The sequence below is a fragment of the Lepus europaeus genome, chromosome 3 (genome assembly GCF_033115175.1).
Source record: "Lepus europaeus isolate LE1 chromosome 3, mLepTim1.pri, whole genome shotgun sequence".
Lineage (NCBI taxonomy): Eukaryota > Metazoa > Chordata > Mammalia > Lagomorpha > Leporidae > Lepus > Lepus europaeus.
Window position 1 is genome coordinate 136,680,748 of NC_084829.1, and position 22,222 is coordinate 136,702,969.

Genomic DNA, 22,222 nt, shown 5'->3' on the forward strand with positions numbered 1-22,222 from the left:
AAATAAAGAAAACAAAATATGTGCTATTGTTAACAAGATAAAGACCTCATTGAATCTTATAATAAAAGGGATATTTTTCAAGTAAAAAAAAACTATCCCCTATTAAAATTATTATATAAGCAAAATAAAGGGTATTAAACTTTGACAGTCTGTTTCCATTCTCCTTCAATATTTATTTGTTTTACATCACTAAAACTTGCTATGGCCTGCCAGTTACAAACTAGTAGCCTGTAAATTTCAGGAGTAAGGTTCAGTTCTTCAATATTTTTATTATCTTGTTATTAAAATGAAAGGAAGATAAATGTTCTTAAGACTTAGTTTCACAATGACTACAGTTTTTATACCCCAAGTGAGAACAGCTGGTATGCTTTGGGCCATAACACCATTATAGAAAATAAAAATCATGACATTACAAATACCGTTCATAAATTAAAAAAACACACAAGTAAAATCCACCATTTACCTAATGAACAGCAGGAAATACAATTGTCTATAATAGTTTGCAATCCTATTATTTGACTCTATGATGATCAAATTTACATGACTAACGCAACACCCGAGAAGATCATACCTGCAGTAAATCTTACCACTGCTAACAGTATCCATGGAAACATTATTTTCAAAGACTAATATATTTCTATTGCTAGTCCTTCCTCCCCACCCATCTCTCCCATGTTAAACCACTAGATATCAGTTCAAAACTCTTGTACTCTGGGTGTTATGAGTTGAAAAAGTGCGGAATCAAGCATAACGAACCAAAGTTCTTACACAAACTGTTTCTAGAAATGCACTGCATTGAAGTCCAACCTCCTGATGTAGCCTGGATAATAGGACACATTAATTTGTCATTTTTTTTTTCAGTGTTAGCTTGCTATTCCAAAGTTTTTGTCCTCATCCACCATAAGCCGTGTAAAAGACAAATACATTTTTGCTGTAAAACAAATAATTTTAATTGTTTAAATTTAAACATTTGATTACACAAGTCAAAATTGAAAGCAATTAAGCTGACAATTATTAAAGGCTAATTAGAAGCTAAAACCTAACTCATTCATTTCTTAACAATTACCTGTCATCTTTGTAAGATTTGTATTCCTTGTAATCTTTTGGAGTTTTCTCCTGCTTTCTTGATCCACTGGATTCCCTGGAGCCCTTGGAATCCCCCCGTTCTTTACTTCTTTCTTTTCTACGCCGATCAATGTCATGCCGAAGATCAGCAGAATCACATCTTAATTTTTTGTCCCCCTATAAAAGACAGATATAAAATACAGACTTCAGGGGAGAAATACACGCACAAATATGATATACACACACACATATAAGAAATCAAATTTTATACCAGTTTCTAAATCGGCATTTCAGTATCAGAAAATATCTGATCCTGTGTAATATACTACTACCATTACTTTGTTTAAAAATGTATTTGACTATTTTTACTAAACATTTATGTACAAGTGCAGTGAGACTCAAGTCACTAAAAAGTAATTAGCTTGAGGATTTTACAGGTTTCTAGTCAAAACAATTCATAAGCTACTGTATAGCAAAATAATAAATATTTTTCTACTCAGCACATCATTATCCCTCAACCTTCCAGAAGTTTTAAAAGAGTTGAATAATAGAAGTTATAATCTGTAGTTGTGATACAGCCTTCTCCCTATAAAGTTAAGGGATCCTGAAAATAATAGTTCTCATTAATTAAGCCTCATAATCATCAATCTCTTCCCAAAGAAGTTGACCAACCCAAAAAAAATTTCAAAAACAAGAATTCTGTAACTTCTATAACATGCAAGTAGAATATGATTAATGAAACCAATTGAGGTTGAACAAGGGTTGAAACAAAGCCAGAAAGATAATATTCGCAATCCTGTACTCAGTATCTTGGGCCATATACTGCCCTTTCTCAATTCAGGTATTGCAACGGACATTAGTTTAACTGGGTCACAATTCACCTCCTTCTTGTTCCATTGTTTTTTCAAATACTATATAATTAAGGAAGATGGAAAGAGGCATCTAGGAATGAAGAGAAATTATACATCAGTAAGATGCTAAGCAACGTGGACATCCTTGCTAGTATTCAACAATAAGAAATATTAACTCAGGGAAATCTAAGCTATAATATTCATAAACATGCATGAAACTGAAAGAATATACCTCCAAATGATATTAACTACTCACCTAATTACTCCCCCAAGGTAAGAAAAAAAAATCTCATCAAAACAAAACACTTCATTTCACCTAAGCATTATCAACTCCACAAGTAACAAGACAATTTAAATGAAACTACCTTGTAAACTGCTAATTCACTCCCTATACATAAATTACATACTAACATGTATTGTTCATTCAGATAAGATGATGAAGGATAAAAACCTATGTCATATTTCTTGTCCATCCATTAGTTAGCACTACTCTCTCCTCCAGATCAAATTCTGGGCTAAACAATGAAAAAGCAAGATACTCACTATCAGAGCATGAGTATAGATTGTTGGGAAAACAAAATTCACCAACAATGAAACCAACGTATTGAAGTTAAAAGCCAAAATGCATTCAATCATTCATCTCGGAATCTTTTTCCAAGATCAATATGCCTATGCAAAGAAGCTACTTTTTTTTGTAAGCTCTAGTTTCCACGTTCAGGGAAAGTTAATAACATACCGTATTAAACAATTTGTATAATATCACTGTCACTAACAGCTTCCAATAATAAGTGTACCAAATTTTCACCAAATAGCTCAATTATTCAACAACTCCGTAAAATATATGTATTTTCATTTTCCTAACTGGAAAACTAAGGTTCAAGAAGCTAATCATTTTCCACACATCATACAGTACTTAGTCACAGCAAGAATGGGAACAAAGCAGTATTTCCAAGTCCCCTAATCTTTTCCAAACAGTTGCTCCCTTCCCACCTTTCTCCACATTTCTACTAGAGACTTTATGACCTGTCAAATAAGCTAGTCTATCTAGCAAATGTCAGTTTTGAATTATCAGAGTGTATCAGACTCCCCTTAGCCACAGAATTCCATTCTCAAGAAAATCCCTCAACACCTTTCACAGGATCCTTTCTCAAGTTTAAATCCCATTCCCGCCCCCCAAAACACAGGAATGTGAAGGGTCTAGTATTTATTCCAAATGTTTTACTTGTAAATCAGTTCTTAGAATGCTTATTTCTTAATCCACATCAAAGATGCCCAGTAGCATGAGAATTATTTCATATTATCTGTAAAGAACCTAGAGATACCAATTTAGGCACACACAAATCAAGGAATATTTCTTGTCACTCATCGATCTCACTTCAAAACATTTTCAAAATCCTAATTTCTATGCAGATTCTGTAATTGTCTTTTGTCTAACCACTGATTCTTTACTCTTTACTTAAGATTAGTATTTTTGCTCACTAGTATTTTCAAAAACTACTCATGATTTAACTTACAATATTTAATATAGTGTCAGCTTAATTTCTTCTAGGAAGGAACACTATGTATCCTACAATGTATATTTACAAGTTAAAAATAGATGGTATCTGTTAATGCTTTGCCTTAAGAAATATTTCATATACTATCATTAAGCGCAACCTAACACACACACAAAAAAAGCACATTCAAAAACACACCTTTTGATTTTCTTCTTTAAAAATTCTCTCTTCCCCTGCTAAACGGGTATGCTTCCTCAGGGCACTTGGAGAGATGTCAATTCTCCTTAAGGTAAAATAAAGCATATTTGTAGTCACAATAACTTTTATGGCTCAAAAAATACACAATATTGTCCATTTTCATATGTAGTACTATACAGTTATTTTTCTCCTAATCAAGAATCTAACTCCTGACAATTAAAAAATAAAAGCTACATCTATGAATTAAAATGCTTACCAGATGATTTTTATATAAAAAAGAATGCTCATCTTTTAAAACAAACATTTTAAACATCAAAAGTAGAATTTTGTTGGTCTATTACCATTTTAAATGTAAACCACACAATTATAATACATCAATATTCTCAATGAATACAGTATGAACAGTATTACTGACTCTCAGTAATCTTCAAATTTTTACAAATCCTATGCATACTGAGTTTTATTTGGTGGCTTTCCTTGACATTTTAAGCTACGTTTAGTTGCAATATTTTATACTTCTTAGAGCAGTCACCACCAAAACCACATCAACTATGCATGGTAACACTGAATTTGGTCCTTTATAACTAATATCACTAACTGTCTTAATCCCCCAGCAAAGTAGGATCATCACAATATAATCAAGTGACAGAATTGGGATTTCAACCTAATTGTCTAATTTCAGCTTTCAAACTCTTACTAGTTCTATTTCTCATCAATATTTTTATTTCAAACAAACTTACTTAAGTAAATTCAAGGGTCATTTTAGGTATCCATTCCTCTCCCCCAAAAAACAAGTGAACTGATAAAACAATTTAACTTCATAATGCACCGCTAAGAGTTAGTATTTTTAAATTCTATCAAGCAGTTTAAACCAAGTAAAGTGAAAAATGAGACAGAACGTAAAATTTTCAAGTCTTGGGAATACAAGGATGATTCAAAAGGCTTGTTTTGGTACAAAAATTCTCAAATTCATGTATATGGAGGTCTTCAAAAAGTTTATGGAATTGCATATTATGAAAAAAACTGCATATATTTCAACAAATAACTCATCTTTTAATTGCATTTTTCCATGAATTTTCTGAGGTATCCTTATATATTTACTCAAAGTCTAAATGAGGAATTAAAACCCAAGTATTTTTATCACGATGATAACATACTTCCAATCCAACATAATCTTGATTAAACAGCACCTTTCTATGAAAGCAATGTTACAGGCCAGTTCAATACTACACATACCTGTGTATCTCAGGGCTCTTTTGGCGGGTACTATGTTCTTCAGTGGCTTTCTGATACGAAGTAAACCGCTCGTTTAGGGTCACTGCAGGTGATTTGAAGTATTGCTCTGTTGATTTAGGAGAAACACTGGCCAATTAGTTACCTTTACTTTTAAGAGAGATTTTTGTTTGTGACAAGAAGGCATGTGGCAGGTGGAAAAAAAAATACTCAAGAAACCTACCAGAAGAGAATCAAGTGTTACAAAAACCTCCTACCCTTTCCTGTTTAACTTCTTGTACCTCAACAGGCAAGTGATTACAAAGTTCCTCCAGAGGACCCAGTCAATACTACACAAAATCCAATACTACACATAATCCAAAAACAGTAGATTAAATCAAGCACCTCTAATTCCATTCCACTAATGCACTACTTCCTCAAATGGAACAATTATGTGGAACAATGTGGATATCCTTATACCTTGCCAATATGAACCCATGAAGCTTCAAGTATCATTTGCAGAAAACAAAAAATATGAAAGTAACTATGAAGCTGGTTAGAGTAAATAAAATTACTTCATCAACATCTATGTTGATATACCAACAGAAATGGCTTTAAGAAAAAACTGAATACTGTCAATCACAAAAATATTTTAAAAATCAATGAACAGACACTAATTAATCCAAAAATCTGGCGTCTTGGCAAACCTGACAGCACATTTGGTATTGCTGTCTTTCCTTAAACAATTTTAAAATTAGTAAAATCAATACTGACGAGCTTTTAAACCAGTTCAGGATATGCTGTAAATGTCAAATAGGAAGATGTATAAAGTCATGAACTATGAAATGTTACAATATGAAGCAAGCTATCTGCTTAACAGGTCAACATACATCTGTGTCAACTTACCGCCCAAAATCCAGCACATGTCTCATAACCAATCATTAAAACTTGAAACGGCCACTACCAGGGTAGTGCCTCAATCATAATTCCATGAAACCCAGGAATTTGAGCTAGCAACTCAGTTTTTATGCCATTTTTGCCAGGAAGACAGAAGATTCAACTTTGCCTGTTATCTTTCAACAGCTATTTTACTTTGAAACATGGATTTTGCCATTTCAAAACATATTCCAGGACCTAGTTACAATGAAAAAGAAAACATCACTGGGCATTTTCAGCTCTGTATAAAGTAAGAGCTGTTCAGACTGGTTGCACAATACCATTTATGAAGCATAAATATAGTTGTTTTAAAAAATTTAAAAAGAAAAAATTTAAAAATTTAATAAGATCTGATCTCAAAATTCAGCAATAAACAGTAAAATGCGGAGACAGGTCAAAAAATGGTGAAAAAAAGAAAAAAGATAATGTTTCATATTTTTCATACCACCGTAATATGGTCATAAACTGGTTCACAAACCTAGATAAAGCCAAGCAGCAAAACTCTTGTTACCATGCTTAAATACAGTCAAAAAGAAACTCATTTAATATTCATTGTTTTAAAATGCATGAGGAATTGCTAGTGAAAAGTTTCAGCTATTATAATGAGGTATTCTCATGTCCACTAACACAAACTTTAAAAAAAAAGTTTAATAACCGACAGCCTGGGAGGTTCCTGGGAAAGAACCTGTTTTATCAGCAAGCTTCTTTTTAAACACAAACAGAAAACCTAACTGCCCACAGAGTCATACCCTAAAACCTCTGAAAGTTATCAGTAACTTTGAAACAAAAATTACATATTGATTAAAATATATTATTACTTTAGTTGAAATTAACACATTATCTTTAGGCCCTAAAGAAATGTCACTTATCCTATTTAGTCACTATATCACTGTACTTATAATCAGCTTATCTAATGCACTCAATTTTTTAAAATATCTTTCCCATTTAAAAAATCTGACAAGTTTTCTTCTAGTTTATCATTAAGTATTATAAACGAGTAACTCAAAAAGAAAGACAGTTTACACTTTTTTCTACTGGTTTCTGATTTAAAAAAAAAAAATTGAAAGGAAAATTTTAGTAAATAATGTTTGGTAATAATACTAACTCATTTTGTTGTAAATCTATGCCAAAGGTACATTATCACAAGTCATAGGCATGCAATGAAAGATAATCTGTAAGCACTCTGCACTTCAAATCTTGTTTGACAATTTTTAAAGACTACTAAACAAATCTGTATCATGTTTTATCATGATATAAAATTTTTAGAATGTTTTAATCCTAGCATTTGGATCACTTTTTAAAAACACCCCATTAATGTTAATTCTAAGACAACTGACATCTCGTCTATAAAAACTGTTTTTTCCAAATTTTTAATGGTATTGATGTACATCCGCCACCCATGGGGTACCTTTTTAAAAGTAAGTACTTTTTATTTGCATGGGAGAGGCACTGACCTCACAACACTTAAAACATACAAGCATACCTTTAACATGATGAACCAAGGACACAATGTGCTGTATAAATGACTCCGAAGTGCTTTTGCTGGCCTGTGGCAACTTAATGTGGTCAAAGATGGATCGGAATTCTTGTTCCTTCTTGACAGAATGGACAAGTGTACTAGCAAGTAGCCTGTCTTTAGTCAAGGAAGCAGGTCTGGAATGTATCGATAACACACACACACACAAACAAAATATAACATTGGTTTGAATATGAAAACGGTATGTTAAAAAATAATTAAATGGATATTAACTAGATATCCATAGACTACTTACTGGGCATCAATGTAGAATTACCTGTTAGAATCATCAAGAGGAACAGGTGCCATTTTGAGTTTGACTTCAGGACGGTGAGAATCACTGGCTATCATTTTGATCCTAAGTGGGCTCTCCTCTCTGAAGGTAGACTTTTCTCTTGTGTCAGGATTCTTATGCAGAGGGGGACTATAATCAAAGAGGTCTTTGAGCTTTTCAGACTTTACCTGCTCAGGTGACTGAGTTTCTTTCTTTACTGTTATTCTTTCAGAGCTTTTGTCTTCTTCCTTGTGTTTATCTTTTGTAGCGCTAGGCCTTTCCACTACATATCCAGTCTCTTTAAGCTTGTAATTTTTTTCTTCTCTAAATCCATCACTTTCTCTATTGCCTTTCAATGAAACTTTGGACTTGTACTTGGGTCCTTCCTCCTCAGTATTCCGGTGAGATCCAGTACCAAAATTTTTACCCTGATCTGCAAGGACTGACTTTCTAAACTGTCTATAATCCTCTGTTTCCTCTGTGTCATCCCCTTCCGAATCATTAAACTTCTGTTTTCCAGACTCTTTATCACTGAAATAATCTAGTGCTTCCTGATCTTCCCATTCTCCCTCTGCCCTTCCTTTCTCCGATCCTTTCTCCTTTGGAGCTTCTTTATCCCTGGTATTACCCCTATCAAGCAGGAATACTCTAGACTCTTCATCTGTGAACCTGTAAAGAAGCAGAGAGGAGGACAGTTAACTCTGGATTGCATTCACTGCATATTATTTTGCATACTTCAAGTTGTTGCCCAAAACCACAGGACCAGCAAAAGAGAAAATAATCCTTTCAACAAATGTTCCCCTCACCGAGGTTCCACTTTGAAAAATCATTAAAGCAACAATATAGAATTTACACAATGACTTTTTAAGTAAATTTACATTATAAGGCTTTAGTATAAAAAGGTAAAGCCATTCTCAAATCTATCTTATTTAGTCACAGTCCACAATTCTATATCAATACAACATTGCCTAAAATTTAAGACTGCAAACCACTAACAGATAATTCCCTTATTAGAATTCTGCTTACACTTAAAATTACAAACTATTTCATTTACTTTTTCCCTGTTAATGCATCTATCAACACTATTAGAGTCAATGAGAAATATTATCATCTCTTCTACAGTCAAGCAGAATTTATTAAATACTGAAAGCACTGTTTTTTTTTGTTTTGTTTTGTTTTGTTTTGTTTTTGACAGGCAGAGCAAGAGAGAGACAGAGAGAAAGGTCTTCCTTTTGCCGTTGGTTCACCCTCCAATGGCCGCCGCGCTGTGGCCGGTGCACCGCGCTGATCCGATGGCAGGAGCCAGGTGCTTCTCCTGGTCTCCCATGCGGGTGCAGGGCCCAAGCACTTGGGCCATCCTCCACTGCACTCCCGGGCCACAGCAGAGAGCTGGCCTGGAAGAGGGGCAACCAGACAGAATCCGGCGCCCTGACCAAGACTAGAACCCGGTGTGCCGGCGTCGCAAGGCGGAGGATTAGCCTATTGATGAGCCGCGGCGCCGGCCATGAAAGCACTGTTTATAATACCACACAAATTATATGACATTATTTATCTAGACTACACTCTCAGAATGAAAAGAACAAAATAAGCTTTCGGTGCTCTCATATCACATTGTTTTCTCAACAGTTATACAATTTCTAACATTTATCATACTTTATACAACTTAATTTCTCCTCATTTATAATTTTAATTCTGGCCTAAAAAAGGAGGACTATAAATTAGTTTTTAACATTTAACTTCCAAAGCCCACCAAAGAGTAAAAACAATATGGAATTCTTATAGAGGAGGAAGTAATGAGTAGAAACAGCTAGTTACATACATATTACAATGTAATTTTAATTAGTCCCAAATAGAATCAAAGAACAAAGTATTAATATAACCTGAATTCTCTAGTTCCTACCTTTTTAAGAACTTTCCAGACTTTGCAGTTTCCTGATCTCCGCCATCAGGATAAAAGGAGGAACGTCCCCTAGAGTCATCTCTTGGAGCATTCTGTGGTGTGATTGTCTTTGCAGGGCTTCTTCGTGAAGGGATGTGGTGAATTGGGCTATTCTGAGAAGGGCTATATCTACTAGACCCATTTCCAACAGAACCAGATCCAGACCTTTCAGGACTATGCTGAATGGAATGTGAATGCTGAGAGGGGGTATTTTTTGCAGAGTGGACTGTACTGAGCATAGGGGCATCAGAGCAAGATGAACTCTGACTAGGTGGTGTAGCAATAGGTGAAGGACTATGGGGTGATCTAGGACTATTATCATAAGCTGAAAGGCCTGGCCAAATATCACCGGATGTGGCTGATGATTTATTGAACTCATCAATAGATTCAGATGGGTCATGTTCAAAAGTATCTTTCGGTTCCTCTTGTGATTTACTTTTCAAAGGACTCTCTTCTTGGGGCTCCCCTTCAGCTTTTTTGGTTTGTTTTTCCTGAGATCCTCGTCTTTTAGACACAGGAGATTTGCTATATGGGGATGAAGAACGAGACGACGATGATCTTGGAGACCTAGAGGATCTATATGACCGGCGAGATCTGCTTCGGGATCTTTGAGAAGAAACAGATCTTCTTTTTGGACTCCTGGAACGTGATCGACCTCGTCTAGGACTCCTAGAGTGCCTTCTATTCCAGACAGGTCTATAACCACCTCGATGATATCTACCTCCTCCTCCTTGGTAATACCCTCTACCCCTTCCTCTGTACCCATAAGGTCGTCTCATTCCTCTATTATTTCTGTAATCCCGACGATAATCTCTAGAATAAATACGATCTCTACTACGAGATCTTGAATATGTTCTGGAACGAGACCTAGAACTAAAAATGAAATAAATATCAATGCAAGAAAAAAAAATTCCTTTCTACTGATCTAAGTATTTCTGGTTAAAATAGCATGTAAATAGTAAAAAACTTATTTGTACAAAAGTTCACTGTTTTTAATAAACAAAAAAAAAACAGCCTTACTTCTAAGGTAACTAATGAGAGGGAAAATTAAAGATCTTAGAAATAAGGCATAGAAAATAGGAAGAAAATCAGCATGTACAACATTAGGACATAATAGAAAATTACAGTTTACAGGCAGCCACTTAAATAGATAACATGAAAACGTTTAATGGTACTATTTATTACTGAATAGGGAAAAGATTAACCAATATTATAAAAGTGAAATACCATTAGAAAATAATCAAACTAGGCCTAGAAAGACACAAAAATCATGATTTATTTTTAATGGATTGTATCCACTTTTTAACTTTTTTTTTTTTTTTGACAGATAGAGAAGTCTTCCTTCCGTTGCTTCACCCCCCTAAATGGCTGCTACAGCCAGAGCTATGCCGATCTGAAGCCAGAAGCTAGGTGCTTCCTCCTGGTCTCACATGCAGGTGCAGGGGCCCAAGCAGTTGGGCCATCCTCTACTGCCTTCCCGGGCCACAGCAGAGAGCTGGACTGGAAGAGGAGCAACCGGGACTAGAACCCGGCACCCATATGAAATGCCAGTGCCGCAGGCAGAGGATTAACCAAGTGAGTCACGGCGCCGACCCAGATTGTATCCACTTTTATTTTCAATGTGTGGTTTCTATTTTATATGCTATGCATGTACTACTAACTGAAGAAAAACCAGTCATTTTCAAATAAAAAACATCTTTCGACAGATACAAAGACTCAAGAGTCAGAAATGAGATGCTATAAGAACAGAGATCATTTACTGCCAAATAATTTTTATATTACCCAATTCATCTCTTAATATTATGAATAGGAATATGTCATTTATTAGCACAATGATCTGGAATGAGACTCAATGGATTCAAATCTAAGTTCTGTCATTTATTATCCACATTTATCTGCAAATTGGAACTATTTTCAATTTCTCCAACTTTAAGGTGAGAATAAGAGATTCATTTCACAGACTCTGAGAATAAAATATATTAATGGGTTCAGCATTCTGTCAGTAGGTAACAGGCACTCAATAAATATTTGCTGGTATGATTATTAGAAGAATTAAGAGCACATTAATTCACCTGTATCGCTTCTTCCTAGAGTGTGATCTTGATCTTGATCGAGAACTAGACTGTGATCTAGACTTCGATCTTGAAGAATGTGATCTAGAATTGGAGCGACCCATTTCTCCCTAGTCAAAGAGCAAAAATGGTTAACACCATCTTATTTTTGAAGTTTCACATTATTTGCAGATACAAATGGAATTTTATGTATTTCTCAGACATCACTATTCATCATTACCATTCTTTTCAAATGAAATTTAGAAGACAGTTCAAGATCCTAACTAAAACTGTGTCATCACCTAAATGACAGGTACTGTATATTGAAGACACAACAGAAAATTTCTATGGACTGCCCCACATATATGCCACAATCCAAAAAAGCAACAGCTGCAGATGCCACAAAGAGCAATGATATCAGACTGCAGCAGTATACTAGATGTCATTCCAAGCCCAATACAAATGCCTATCTCTTCTGTAAAAAAAGATATTATCAGAGTATCATAAATAAGGAATCTGAAACAAAGAAAATACAAGTGGCACAATACTGAAGCAAAATAAAATCTACAAGACAGTCATCACAGTAGTTTATGGTCTTGAAATAGGACCAAACTGACCACTCCATTTACACAATACTGCCTGGAGCGGTACTGGAGTCTCCTAGTAGAATAAAGGGCACTATGCCTTCAAACAGCTGAAATAATGGCTCTGCTCTTCAGGAGTCATGACCACAGGATAAAAATGGACTTATGTGACAATACCAAGTTCACCCTGTAGCTTTCTGGGAAGATGTAAAAGGAACTGGAGAGACTGCCACAAGGGATAATCTTAGGAGTACATGGAAAAGAAAAGTTGGGAGCCAGTACTTTAACTTTAGTTCTAAACACTGTAAGGTATCCAATGCTGCAATTATACCTCAAGAAGTAAAAAAATCATTAAACAGGACTGATTTATATTTTATATTTCCAAGGAAGTCACTGCATGTGTATTCCTTCTGTCATATTCTAAACTTTCGAAAGATTTTTAAAAGTACAGTCTCCACTTCCCAACCTTATTTTGGCTATAAATTTCATTATTTTATTACTCAAAATAATTATTTCCATAAAAACCGACTTACTAAATTTCTAACAGTCTGAAATTTCCATATATTTAAATCATATCCCCCACAACCAATTATACTTGAAGGCACTTATTTTCTCTAACTAAACTTTGATCACCTTTACAGGTTAGTATTTGGAGCTATTAAAATGAGTTACAGAAGTTATACATTGATAATGTTTGCATAGCTCCTTCTCAAAGGACATAAATGACAAACATATTTTAAAATAAAACTCTCTTCAAATACATTAGCGCCACCTTTTACTCTTCTTCTCAACCTCAAGTAAGCAAGAAATACATAAAGATAGAAGTAAAATATAGGACAAGTGATCAAAAATGTGGAATAAGAATCCCACAACCAATATAAAAGTAAATTTAATATAAACAAAAGGAGATCTAGTTCTTGGTAGAAAAGACAATCTGGCTTACCAAACTGTTATTTTTATTTTGATAGTGAAATTTACAGTCTGAAACAAAAGAACTGTGGACCATAGCAAATTGTGACACTTTATTGCTATTTGATCTCAAAATATGCTTCTCTCAAACTTTTTAAAGGACATATGTAATTTATTAAATTTGTAATTAGATTTCAAGAAACTGACTTTTTCCTACTCTGAGATCACTGTGTAAGAAACAAAAAGGAGCAGCCACTTAGCCTAGACAGCTACATCCCTGATCACAGTACCTAGGCTCAACTTCCAACTCTGGCTCCTGACTACAGCTTCCTGCTAATCCAAGACCATGGGAGGAAGTAGTGATGGCTCAAGTAGTTGGGTTCTTGCGATCCAGGTGAGAGATCTGGATTGAGTTCCACACTTTGGGACCCTCCAAGCTTTGGGCAGGCTTCCCCCCACTCCACCAAAGGGGGATTGCTGTAGGCATTTGTGAAGCAAATGAACATGAGAACTTTATCTCCCAAATAATTCTTTATTAAAAACAATAAAACCAAAAATCCAGAGCTGCAAATTTTGGAGATCCCAAGAAGGCAAAATTTATTTTCACTGTATTAATAAGTAAAAGAAACATTCTCAATTCATTTAAAGATAAAGGTATGGGTTATGTATGTATCTGTAGAATCTCTGTTCTTGGCTTTTGGGACATTTCTATTGTAATTTCTGCTACAAGATTCAGGAATGTTGTAGGCTTTTCCAGTCTAAAAATCTTAGTTGGGGTGGAATTAAAACACACACACACACACACAATTAACAGATTCTAGATTAAGAAAAACAAATTCTCCTTCCAAAACTATAGACTATCCAACCAAGCATTTTTAACAGAATTATCTGAACAATATTATACATGGCATTATTAACTATTAACCATTCCTTACAATGAAAATTTGGTCAAGGTAAGGACAATGCCTTTTGTCTTTTATGTTCAATAAGAATACAGCACTGCTTATGGTATGAGTACAACAGTTATTTCACAAATAACCTTTGAATGAATGCATTCTCCAGAACAAGGGTTTTGTTTTGTTTTAAACAGCAAGTTTTTTTTAAAGGCTGGGGTTTTTTCTTGTTTCTATATACATATCTGAACCTTCAAAGAAAGTGCTAAGAAAACATCTATTAATTATCAGTCCAAAATAAATTTGGATTTTTTCCTGATCGCCTATAAAAATAAAAGCATATGTGGCTAGAAGAACCTTGGTATATAACCTCTGTATTTAGACCATCTGTATCAAATTCAGGCCAAAAATTTCCTTAGATGTATGACCTTAGTATCTTTCAACCTCAGTCACTTCAATTGTAATATGAAGAAAATAACAGTACCTACTTCATAGAGTTGTAAAGGACTAGATGGGTTGACACATGTATTCTACTTAATACAATGTTTGGTACACATAAGCAATTAATTTTAATTACCTTAACATCAAAGGAGAGAAAAAAAGTTATTGTACTCCTCTTGACTGCATGAGGGAAGATGGGTTAAGTAGCAGGGTCTTTCTGTCTTGTTTTGTTTTTAAATAGCTTTGTATATTCTGAGTCTTTTAGTAGATGTGTTTACAGAAGTAGAAGAAGCAGATATACAACCTAGAAGCAGGAGAGATTAAAACAATCTTTTTCCTAAAACTAACTTACAATCTGGCTTAACTTCATACAAGCACAAAAAAAAAAAAAAAAAAAAAAAAAAAAAAACACAAACCCTGCAGACCACATCACATGTTTCTTTTACATGTTTTTGTTTTTTAATTTATTTCAAAGTCAAAATGACACAGAGGGAGAGGGAAAGAAAAACAGGGAGGGGGGGAGAATAAAAGGAAAGAGGGAGGAAGACTGAAGGGGGTGTGAAAGATTGATTTTTCCATCCATTCACTGGTTCACTCCCCAAATGCCCACAACAGCGAGGGCTGAGGTAGGCCAAAGCCAGGAGCCTGGAACTCAATCTGGGTCTCCCAAGTGCATGGCAGTGACTCAAGTACTTGAGCCATCATCTGCTGCCTTCCAGGGAGCACTGGCAGGAAGCTGGATCAGAAGCGGAATCAGAAGCCAGTATTCAAACCAGACACTCCAATGTGTGATGCAGGTGTCCCAAGTGGCAGTTTAACCCACTGTGCCACAACACCGGCCCAAGACCACATCACTTTTAATCATTCCAACTGAATCATCAGTTCAGGAGTCACATTTCCAAGTTAAGCCAAACCTAAAAACTAGAAAGATGAGTGTTACTTACCTTGGGCTTTATGCAGGATCAGTAAGTGAAGACTGAGATACTGTAAAATTCTTCCTGGAGAGAATGTTCTGAGAAGTTAAACTCTAGCTTCAGATTCCTAGCAAAGATTTAAAAAAATATTAGATTTATGGTAAATTAAATATACAGTGAACTCTATATAATACCATGAACTCTAATAAAGGCACATATAATGATTTCAAGGGAGGAGGAACATTAGAAAACAACTTTTAACAACAAAAACTTGAAACTCAACTTTAACAATCACAATGTGACAGCAACTTAATCTTTTGGTTTAGCTACATGAATTCTAATTTTATCATTTAGATTATCATTTAGATTTTAGAAAACAGAACTGTCACTCTCAGAAAATCAAAAGTAGCTAACAATGCATAATGTGTACTTAAATAGAAATGGACCAGACCAAACAGTACCTAGCACATGGAAGTGAGAAACTTGGATTTTATTTTAACTTTAATGGGAAACCCCTAGAGAATTTGATCAGGATTGTCACACCATATAATTTACATTTTAAGACAACTGCTAAGGTTGGTGCCATGGCGCAGCAGTTTAATCCTCCACTTGGGGCATCGGCATCCCATATGGGCTCCGGTTCTAGTCCTGGCTGCCCCTCTTCCAGTCCAGCTCTCTGCTTTGGCCTGGGAGGGCAGTGGAGGATGGCCCAAGTCCTTAGGTCCCTGCACCCACATCGGAGACTAGGAAGAAGCACATGGCTCCTGGCTTTGGATTGGCACAGCTCTGGCCACTGCAGCCATTTGGCAAGTGAATCAACGGAAGGAAGACCTCTCTCTCTCTCTTCCTCTCACCGTAACTCTTCCTCTCAATAAAATATTAAAAAAAAAAAAAAAAAAGACAGCTGCTGCACACAACATAGACAGCATGGGAAAGGGAGCCAATAGTAAATATAGGAAGTTCAATTTATTAAATAGTTAATCCAAAATTTGCAATCTCCTAACTCCAATCCCTGTGCTCTTTCCAAAACTCTTTTTTTTTTTTTTTTTTTGGGGGGGACAGGCAGAGTGGATAGTGAGAGAGAGACAGACAGACAGAAAGGTGTTCCTTTTTGCCGTTGGTTCACCCTCCAATGGCTGCTGCGGCCGGCGCATCTCGCTGATCTGAAGCCAGGAGCCAGGTGCTTCTCCTGGTCTCCCATGCGGGTGCAGGGCCCAAGGACTTGGGCCATCCTCCACTACCTTCCCGGGCCATAGCAGAGAGCTGGCCTGGAAGAGGGGCAACCGGGATAGAATCCGGCGCCCCAACAGGGACTAGAACCCGGTGTGCCGGCGCCACAAGGCGGAGGATTAGCCTGTTAAGCCACGGCGCCGGCCCCCAAAACTCTTAATGGGTGGCTCAAGTGGCTAAAATTAAGGTACAAAATTCAAAATGCCAAATCAACATTCCCTTTATTGCAACCAACATCACTAACAGATTTCATGTGTAAATAAAGGTAAAGAATAACTTGCCTCAAACGCCTTTACCCAACTATTCACCAACCAGTGAGGAACAAGGATTAAAATATAATCTAGCTTTACTTTTAAAAACAAAGATCATAAATATTTTAACAGAGCCTATCTTTATGGAATAACACATAATGTCCAGGCAGAAGTGATGAGAGTAAAGAACCTGAAGAACAAAATATCTTAAGATGCAGCTTCCTAGAATCAATCTATTTTAGGGTACGATTTTAAGCACATTTGAGCCACACTTTCATTTTACCAGACTCAAGGAGTTTGCGCCCCACAACTTATAAACAAATTACTGATATTCTTATCTTTTAAAATCTTAAAAATAATATCCCGTCACTATTATTCCAGTAGACTAAGTTCGAACACTGGTTCATCATTAGCTACCCAACACTGCATGTTACCTTAATCTCTTTCAGCTGCAATTTCTGCATGTGCAAAATCAGGCTGGTCCTACTGAGTATAAACAACTTGACTCAATGTCTGCCACATGAAAATTCACTCACCCATTACCTATCATCACCAGTAAACCTTGTTTATGAAAGTCTTTCTGCAGGCTACCCATTAGGTTTACCTGAAATAATTCTTGAATTTAATATTACTGTAATATTAATCTACATTACATAAGTCTTCCCAGATATACTTCCCAAAATGTCTGGAATTTCACTTTAAGATATTCCACAAAAAAGGGAAATAATATTAAATAAAACTAATAAAATGCTAACAATTATTAAACTCAGATGATCATGTTGTACCTTTCTGCTTGAAAATTTCCTTAATTAAAAGCTTTCTAAAATGAGGAAACAGAAATGTTCTGTCACAAAATCTTTACTATTAGTCAAGAGGGGGAGCACACGACTGAAGAATCAGAATACCTGCATTCTAAAACCAGGGAGTGCCACTTTCGGGATATGTGGTATTGGCCTCTACCTAGAAAATGAAGAAATACTGGCTTGCCCAGTAAAATTAAAGTCTTTAAAAACTCCAAAATTACACAAAAATGTAGGCTTGTATTATTACGTGTCGCTTAGACTAGTTGTTTTTTAGTCTGGGGAGGACAAAAAAAATTAAATGTTTACAACTCTTGAGGTAGTATTGATGACCACTGTGCAAAAAGCCAAACATGAAAAATGAAGAAATTCATATCCTACAGGTACAACATTTACACTAATTCCCCAAAATGCTTGTCTTTTCCATTCCCTTACCTAAAATAAGTAACAAAGAATTCAGAAAGCATTTGACTAAGTATTTCAAATGCAGTTTCTGAAAATTCCTAATCCAAAGCGCTATGCAAAACTTAAAAAAATTCTTCCATTTCTCCAAGTTTTCTCTCATGTTATCTAGCAGATTGCTGCTCACTTAAGTTGTTCGATAAATTCAACTAGATCTTAGCCTACCAGTGAGAAACATTTTTAAATGATTTAATTTTTTAAAGTGATTTAATTCTTAAACATTTTTATTTATTTCAAAGGCAAGTAGAAAGCAAGCATGCCAGCTCCCATCTGCTGGTTCAGTTCCCAAAGGCCCATGACACTAGGAAGCCAAGAACTCAACCCAGGTCTCCCACCAATTACTTGAACCATCACTGCTGCCTTCCAGGGTCTGCACCAACAGAAGCTGGAATGGAAAGCAGAACCAGGATGTGGGCCTTCCAAACAATATGCCGAACTCCGTCCCAGCAGTACTTCATACAAGTCTCTCTCACCAAGTTCTAAAATACTAAACTTCCAAGTCAAGAATCTGCTCTAAAGTCTTTTGTCATCATTTTAATTCTCTAAATTCAGGGGGATTGCAGTGTTGAACAAAATGTAATGGCCAAAGTTGTGAAATACTGAGCCACTTTCCACAATCTCTCCCATCGAATTTACCCCGAACTGGTTAACATCACACAAAAACACAAATCCACCTGCAGCAGTTTTTCCTAAGTAAAAATTATCTTCTCAATAGTAGCCTAACCATTCCATCTAGAGTCTAAATGGAATAAGAAGTCACAGGACGAACAAGGAACTCTGTTTTCCTTTTTTATTATCAAGAAATTTAAAATAGGTGGCTGCAAAGGGATTTGAGTTTAAAGTAGCTAATCATCAGATCCAGCCATATTTGCTTTCAACTTTAGTCTTAACTTTCAACCCTTACACTTTTTAAGTGTGATGCAGAAAAGCACGCACCCCCACTACGTCTTAAGAAATTAATCAAACTTAGAGGTTTAAAGCAAAGGCAAAGTCCACAACCTCAACTGGCCACTCCTACCCAATTATCCCCAGCACTGTCTGCCAATCATGGCTGCAACATTTCTAACGCGATGTAATAGGCCGCAATCACTCGCCCAACGGCCAGGGCTTCCCTAGCGCATACTAATGGGAGGACGGTCCTTCCGGCAGCCAGTGGCAAGGCCACTGCCAGGTCCAACAGCTAAGATATGAACCCCGCGCTAAGAAACAATTCGCTAGGTACCAACTAGCTGAGCCAAAGTGCACGTCCGATTCAAAACAAGAGTGGGTTGCCAGGGCGACAAAGATTAGCCCGAGAGAAAACTTTCCCACAGTACCAAGAGCCACACGGCGAGACAGCAGAACGGGATGCTAACACCGAGGAGAATTTACAAAAACAAGGTGTAAACCGACCAGGTAGCCAGGAAGCTGGAGAAAAGGGATGTAAACAACGCCAAAAGCAGTCCACCTACCCATCGCACTTTGCGGCAGGTCACAGGATCAAAGCTCCAACGACCGGGAAGAAAGCGCTCCCAGCCAATGAGGCGGACACAAGTTGCACATCGCGCCGCCCGGCCGTAGGCAGGCAGAGGAGAAAGAACAGACGCGCGTGCGCGGGGCGTTCGGTCGGGCGCGCGGAGGGGTCCGGGCCCAAGACGTGGGGGAAGGGCTGAGGAGGGGAGTGTGCGCACGCGCAGGGGAAGCCGCGCGGTCTCTGCTTCTCGAGCCAGGTTCGCAGCCCCGCGCGCGCGCGCGCTCCGTCCGCGCGGCTCACCCCACCCCACACCCACCTTCTCAACCCGCAGTGCCTCGAAAAATCTGAGGAAAGCTGAGGGAAAGCCACACAAATAACCGCGCCACGGCTGCCGGCCTCTCTCGCCGCCGCCAGTCCGTCACTACCCACAAAAGAGTCGACGATATTCACCCGCCCTCGCTATTCACTGCCCTCTTAGCGACTCGAACGCGCCGCAAGGCCTACCTGACACGCCAAAGCACGGTTCCTGGGATTTATCTCCGTTGGAACTACACAGCGGCCATTTCCCGACTCAAGAACGAGAGGAAAACCATAGAGGTAGCTTCGACGCGCTAGCTCGTCTCCGTCACTTCCGATTTGGGGCGTGGCCTCGCGTGCCGCTAAATAGCTGCGCAAGCCCCGCCCACCCTTCCGCCCTAAACCGGCTCACTGGCCGCTATTAAGATGTTGCCTGAGGCTTTCTGGGAAGTCTCGCGGCTAGTCTCGCGCGAAAATCGAGCGGCTCCGCCCTCCGGCCTGTAGCGGCCGCCTCCGCCTGGTTAGGAGTCCTCGGTGGAGCGGGCGCTTTCCCTCGCTGTGAGGCGCCCGGCTACAGTGCGTGGCGTTCTTTGGAGTGGCGCCTTCCTCACGCGGGGACTCGCTTGACCTCACTGTCGCCCCTAGGTTCCTTTGGGCTCGTCTGGTCCGTTCTTTTGGAGGACTGGCCCAAACGAAGCCAAAAACAAAAGCGAGCCGAGGGAGGCTGAGGTCGCTGTGGTCGCACGGCCGCGTCTCCCTCCGCCGGGAAGCGCCGCGCTGCTTCCTCTCTGTCCGCCTCGCTGAAGGCTGAGGAAGTGTCGCTGTTGCTTTGGCAGTAGACTTGCCAAACGCACTTAAGTGGAAAAGTGGCCATGATGTGAGTGGCGTCTGGGTTCACGCCACAGTAGTGGGAAGCTGCTCGGGCTCTCCGGGCGGTGTACGTCATAGGGTTTTTCCCCCGAGTTGGAAGCGGGGCCGCTTAGGCTTTTCAGGTCGTTGGCATGGGCATGGAAAAGAAAAATTAAGCGCACGAAGCCGTTGAGCCGTCATCCTGGACCATCGTGCGTGCCGTCCGCGGAACAGAGCCCGGCGTAGTCTGTCAGAATTGTAAATCACATTGTAAATAGGCACGCCACACTGGCTTTGAATTTCGAATATAGCACATTTTCTATTAATACTTCTCCGAGCTGCGCTTTCTTCCTTAGGGCTTAAACTGTTAGTACTTTGATGCTGAGAGACGTTAACTACCTTGAAGGATTGTCGGGTTGTAATTAGCAACCAGCGTTGTGTCATTCAGTAAAAATCCGTTACTGGGCCCTGGATGTGAATTTAACACTGCTTAGGGCGTTCTCTTCTCACACTCCAATTTACCAGCTCAACTGGAAAAAGACCCTCATTTGGATGGAATGAGCCCTAGGTTTTGTCTTACTACGCAGGCTGCTCCTCACCCCCTCACCACCACCACCACCACCAGCCTCAGGACCGAAATCTTTGGCCCCTGTTGTACACTCGTAAGATCCCAGCCATTTAGTAAGGTGCTCAGTAATTATGTAGCGAGTGAGTGAACTGTGTTAAAAGGAAAAAACAATAAATAACCATGGGTGGCTCTGTTCAACTCTGCTTTTTGTGTGTGTGAAGACACAGGGGAGACCTTAGGGCTAACAGTTCTTATTCATTTACTCAAAATACATCAAAGCTTTTCAGGCTTAAGCCTTACTCTGCAATTCTGTTGTAAATATGTTGAGAATGAGGTCTTTTTTTCCTATGGAAGTATAGTGATATGGACAGTATATATGAATTTGAGGTAGGAAAAGAAAGGAGACGCACAGGAACAAATCCTTGAATAAATGGAAGGTCCGCCCACACCTCTCTTGAACTAGGTCCATTGGGTATGTGATACTTTCACCAATCTCTAACCATAGAGGTTTTTGAATGTAGATGATGTTTTATGTTCATTGTAGGAGAGTGCTTCAGAAAGTTTGTAGGAAATGGGATTAAAATATATGTGTATCAGGAAGGCGTTTGGCCTAGCTGTTAAGATGCCATTGTCCCATGTTAGAGTACCCAGGTTCAAGACCCAGCGCTGCTTGATTCCACCTTCCTGATAAAGCAGACCTTGGGAGGCAGCAGTTGATGGCTCTGGGAAACCTAGACTGAGTTTCTGGCATGCTTCCCCTGCATCCTCTCCCCACCATGTTGCCAGAACACTTGGATGCACACGTGTCATGTTGGAGTACCTGGGTTTTAGTCTCAGCTCCACTTCCAAGTCCAGCTTCCTATTAATGCACACCCTGATAGGCAGCATGTGATGACTCAAGTATGTGGATCTCTGCCACCCTCGTAGAAGACCTGGCTTGAGTTCCTGACTCCTGATTGGGGCTTGACCCAGCCCCAGCTAATGTGGGCATCTGGGAAGAGAGCCAGTTGATGGAAGGTTTCTCTCTCTCTGT

At 38.2% G+C, this 22,222-nt stretch overlaps 1 protein-coding gene across 6 annotated transcripts in view; it reads right to left on the reverse strand.

The window, feature by feature from the left end:
* The window catches only part of BCLAF1 (BCL2 associated transcription factor 1), a 31,884-nt gene extending 11,767 nt beyond the window's left edge, over positions 1–20,117 (reverse strand). For 2 of the 6 annotated variants that reach the window (XM_062186815.1, XM_062186812.1), the window contains exons 1-9: positions 19,980–20,117; positions 15,310–15,406; positions 11,560–11,669; positions 9,449–10,354; positions 7,552–8,217; positions 7,242–7,411; positions 4,847–4,952; positions 3,611–3,695; positions 1,067–1,242 (exon numbers count right to left, since the gene is read on the reverse strand). In XM_062186815.1, the coding sequence (XP_062042799.1) occupies positions 1,067–1,242; positions 3,611–3,695; positions 4,847–4,952; positions 7,242–7,411; positions 7,552–8,217; positions 9,449–10,354; positions 11,560–11,663 (2,213 nt within the window). In that variant the 5' untranslated portion in view covers positions 11,664–11,669; positions 15,310–15,406; positions 19,980–20,117. Of the gene's footprint in view, positions 1–768; positions 932–1,066; positions 1,243–3,610; positions 3,696–4,846; positions 4,953–7,241; positions 7,412–7,551; positions 8,218–9,448; positions 10,361–11,559; positions 11,670–14,501; positions 14,670–15,309; positions 15,407–19,979 lie in introns of all 6 variants that reach the window. The other 4 variants (XR_009865525.1, XM_062186811.1, XM_062186814.1 and 1 more) reach the window with 4 other exon arrangements.
* Positions 20,118–22,222: the final 2,105 nt, after the last annotated feature.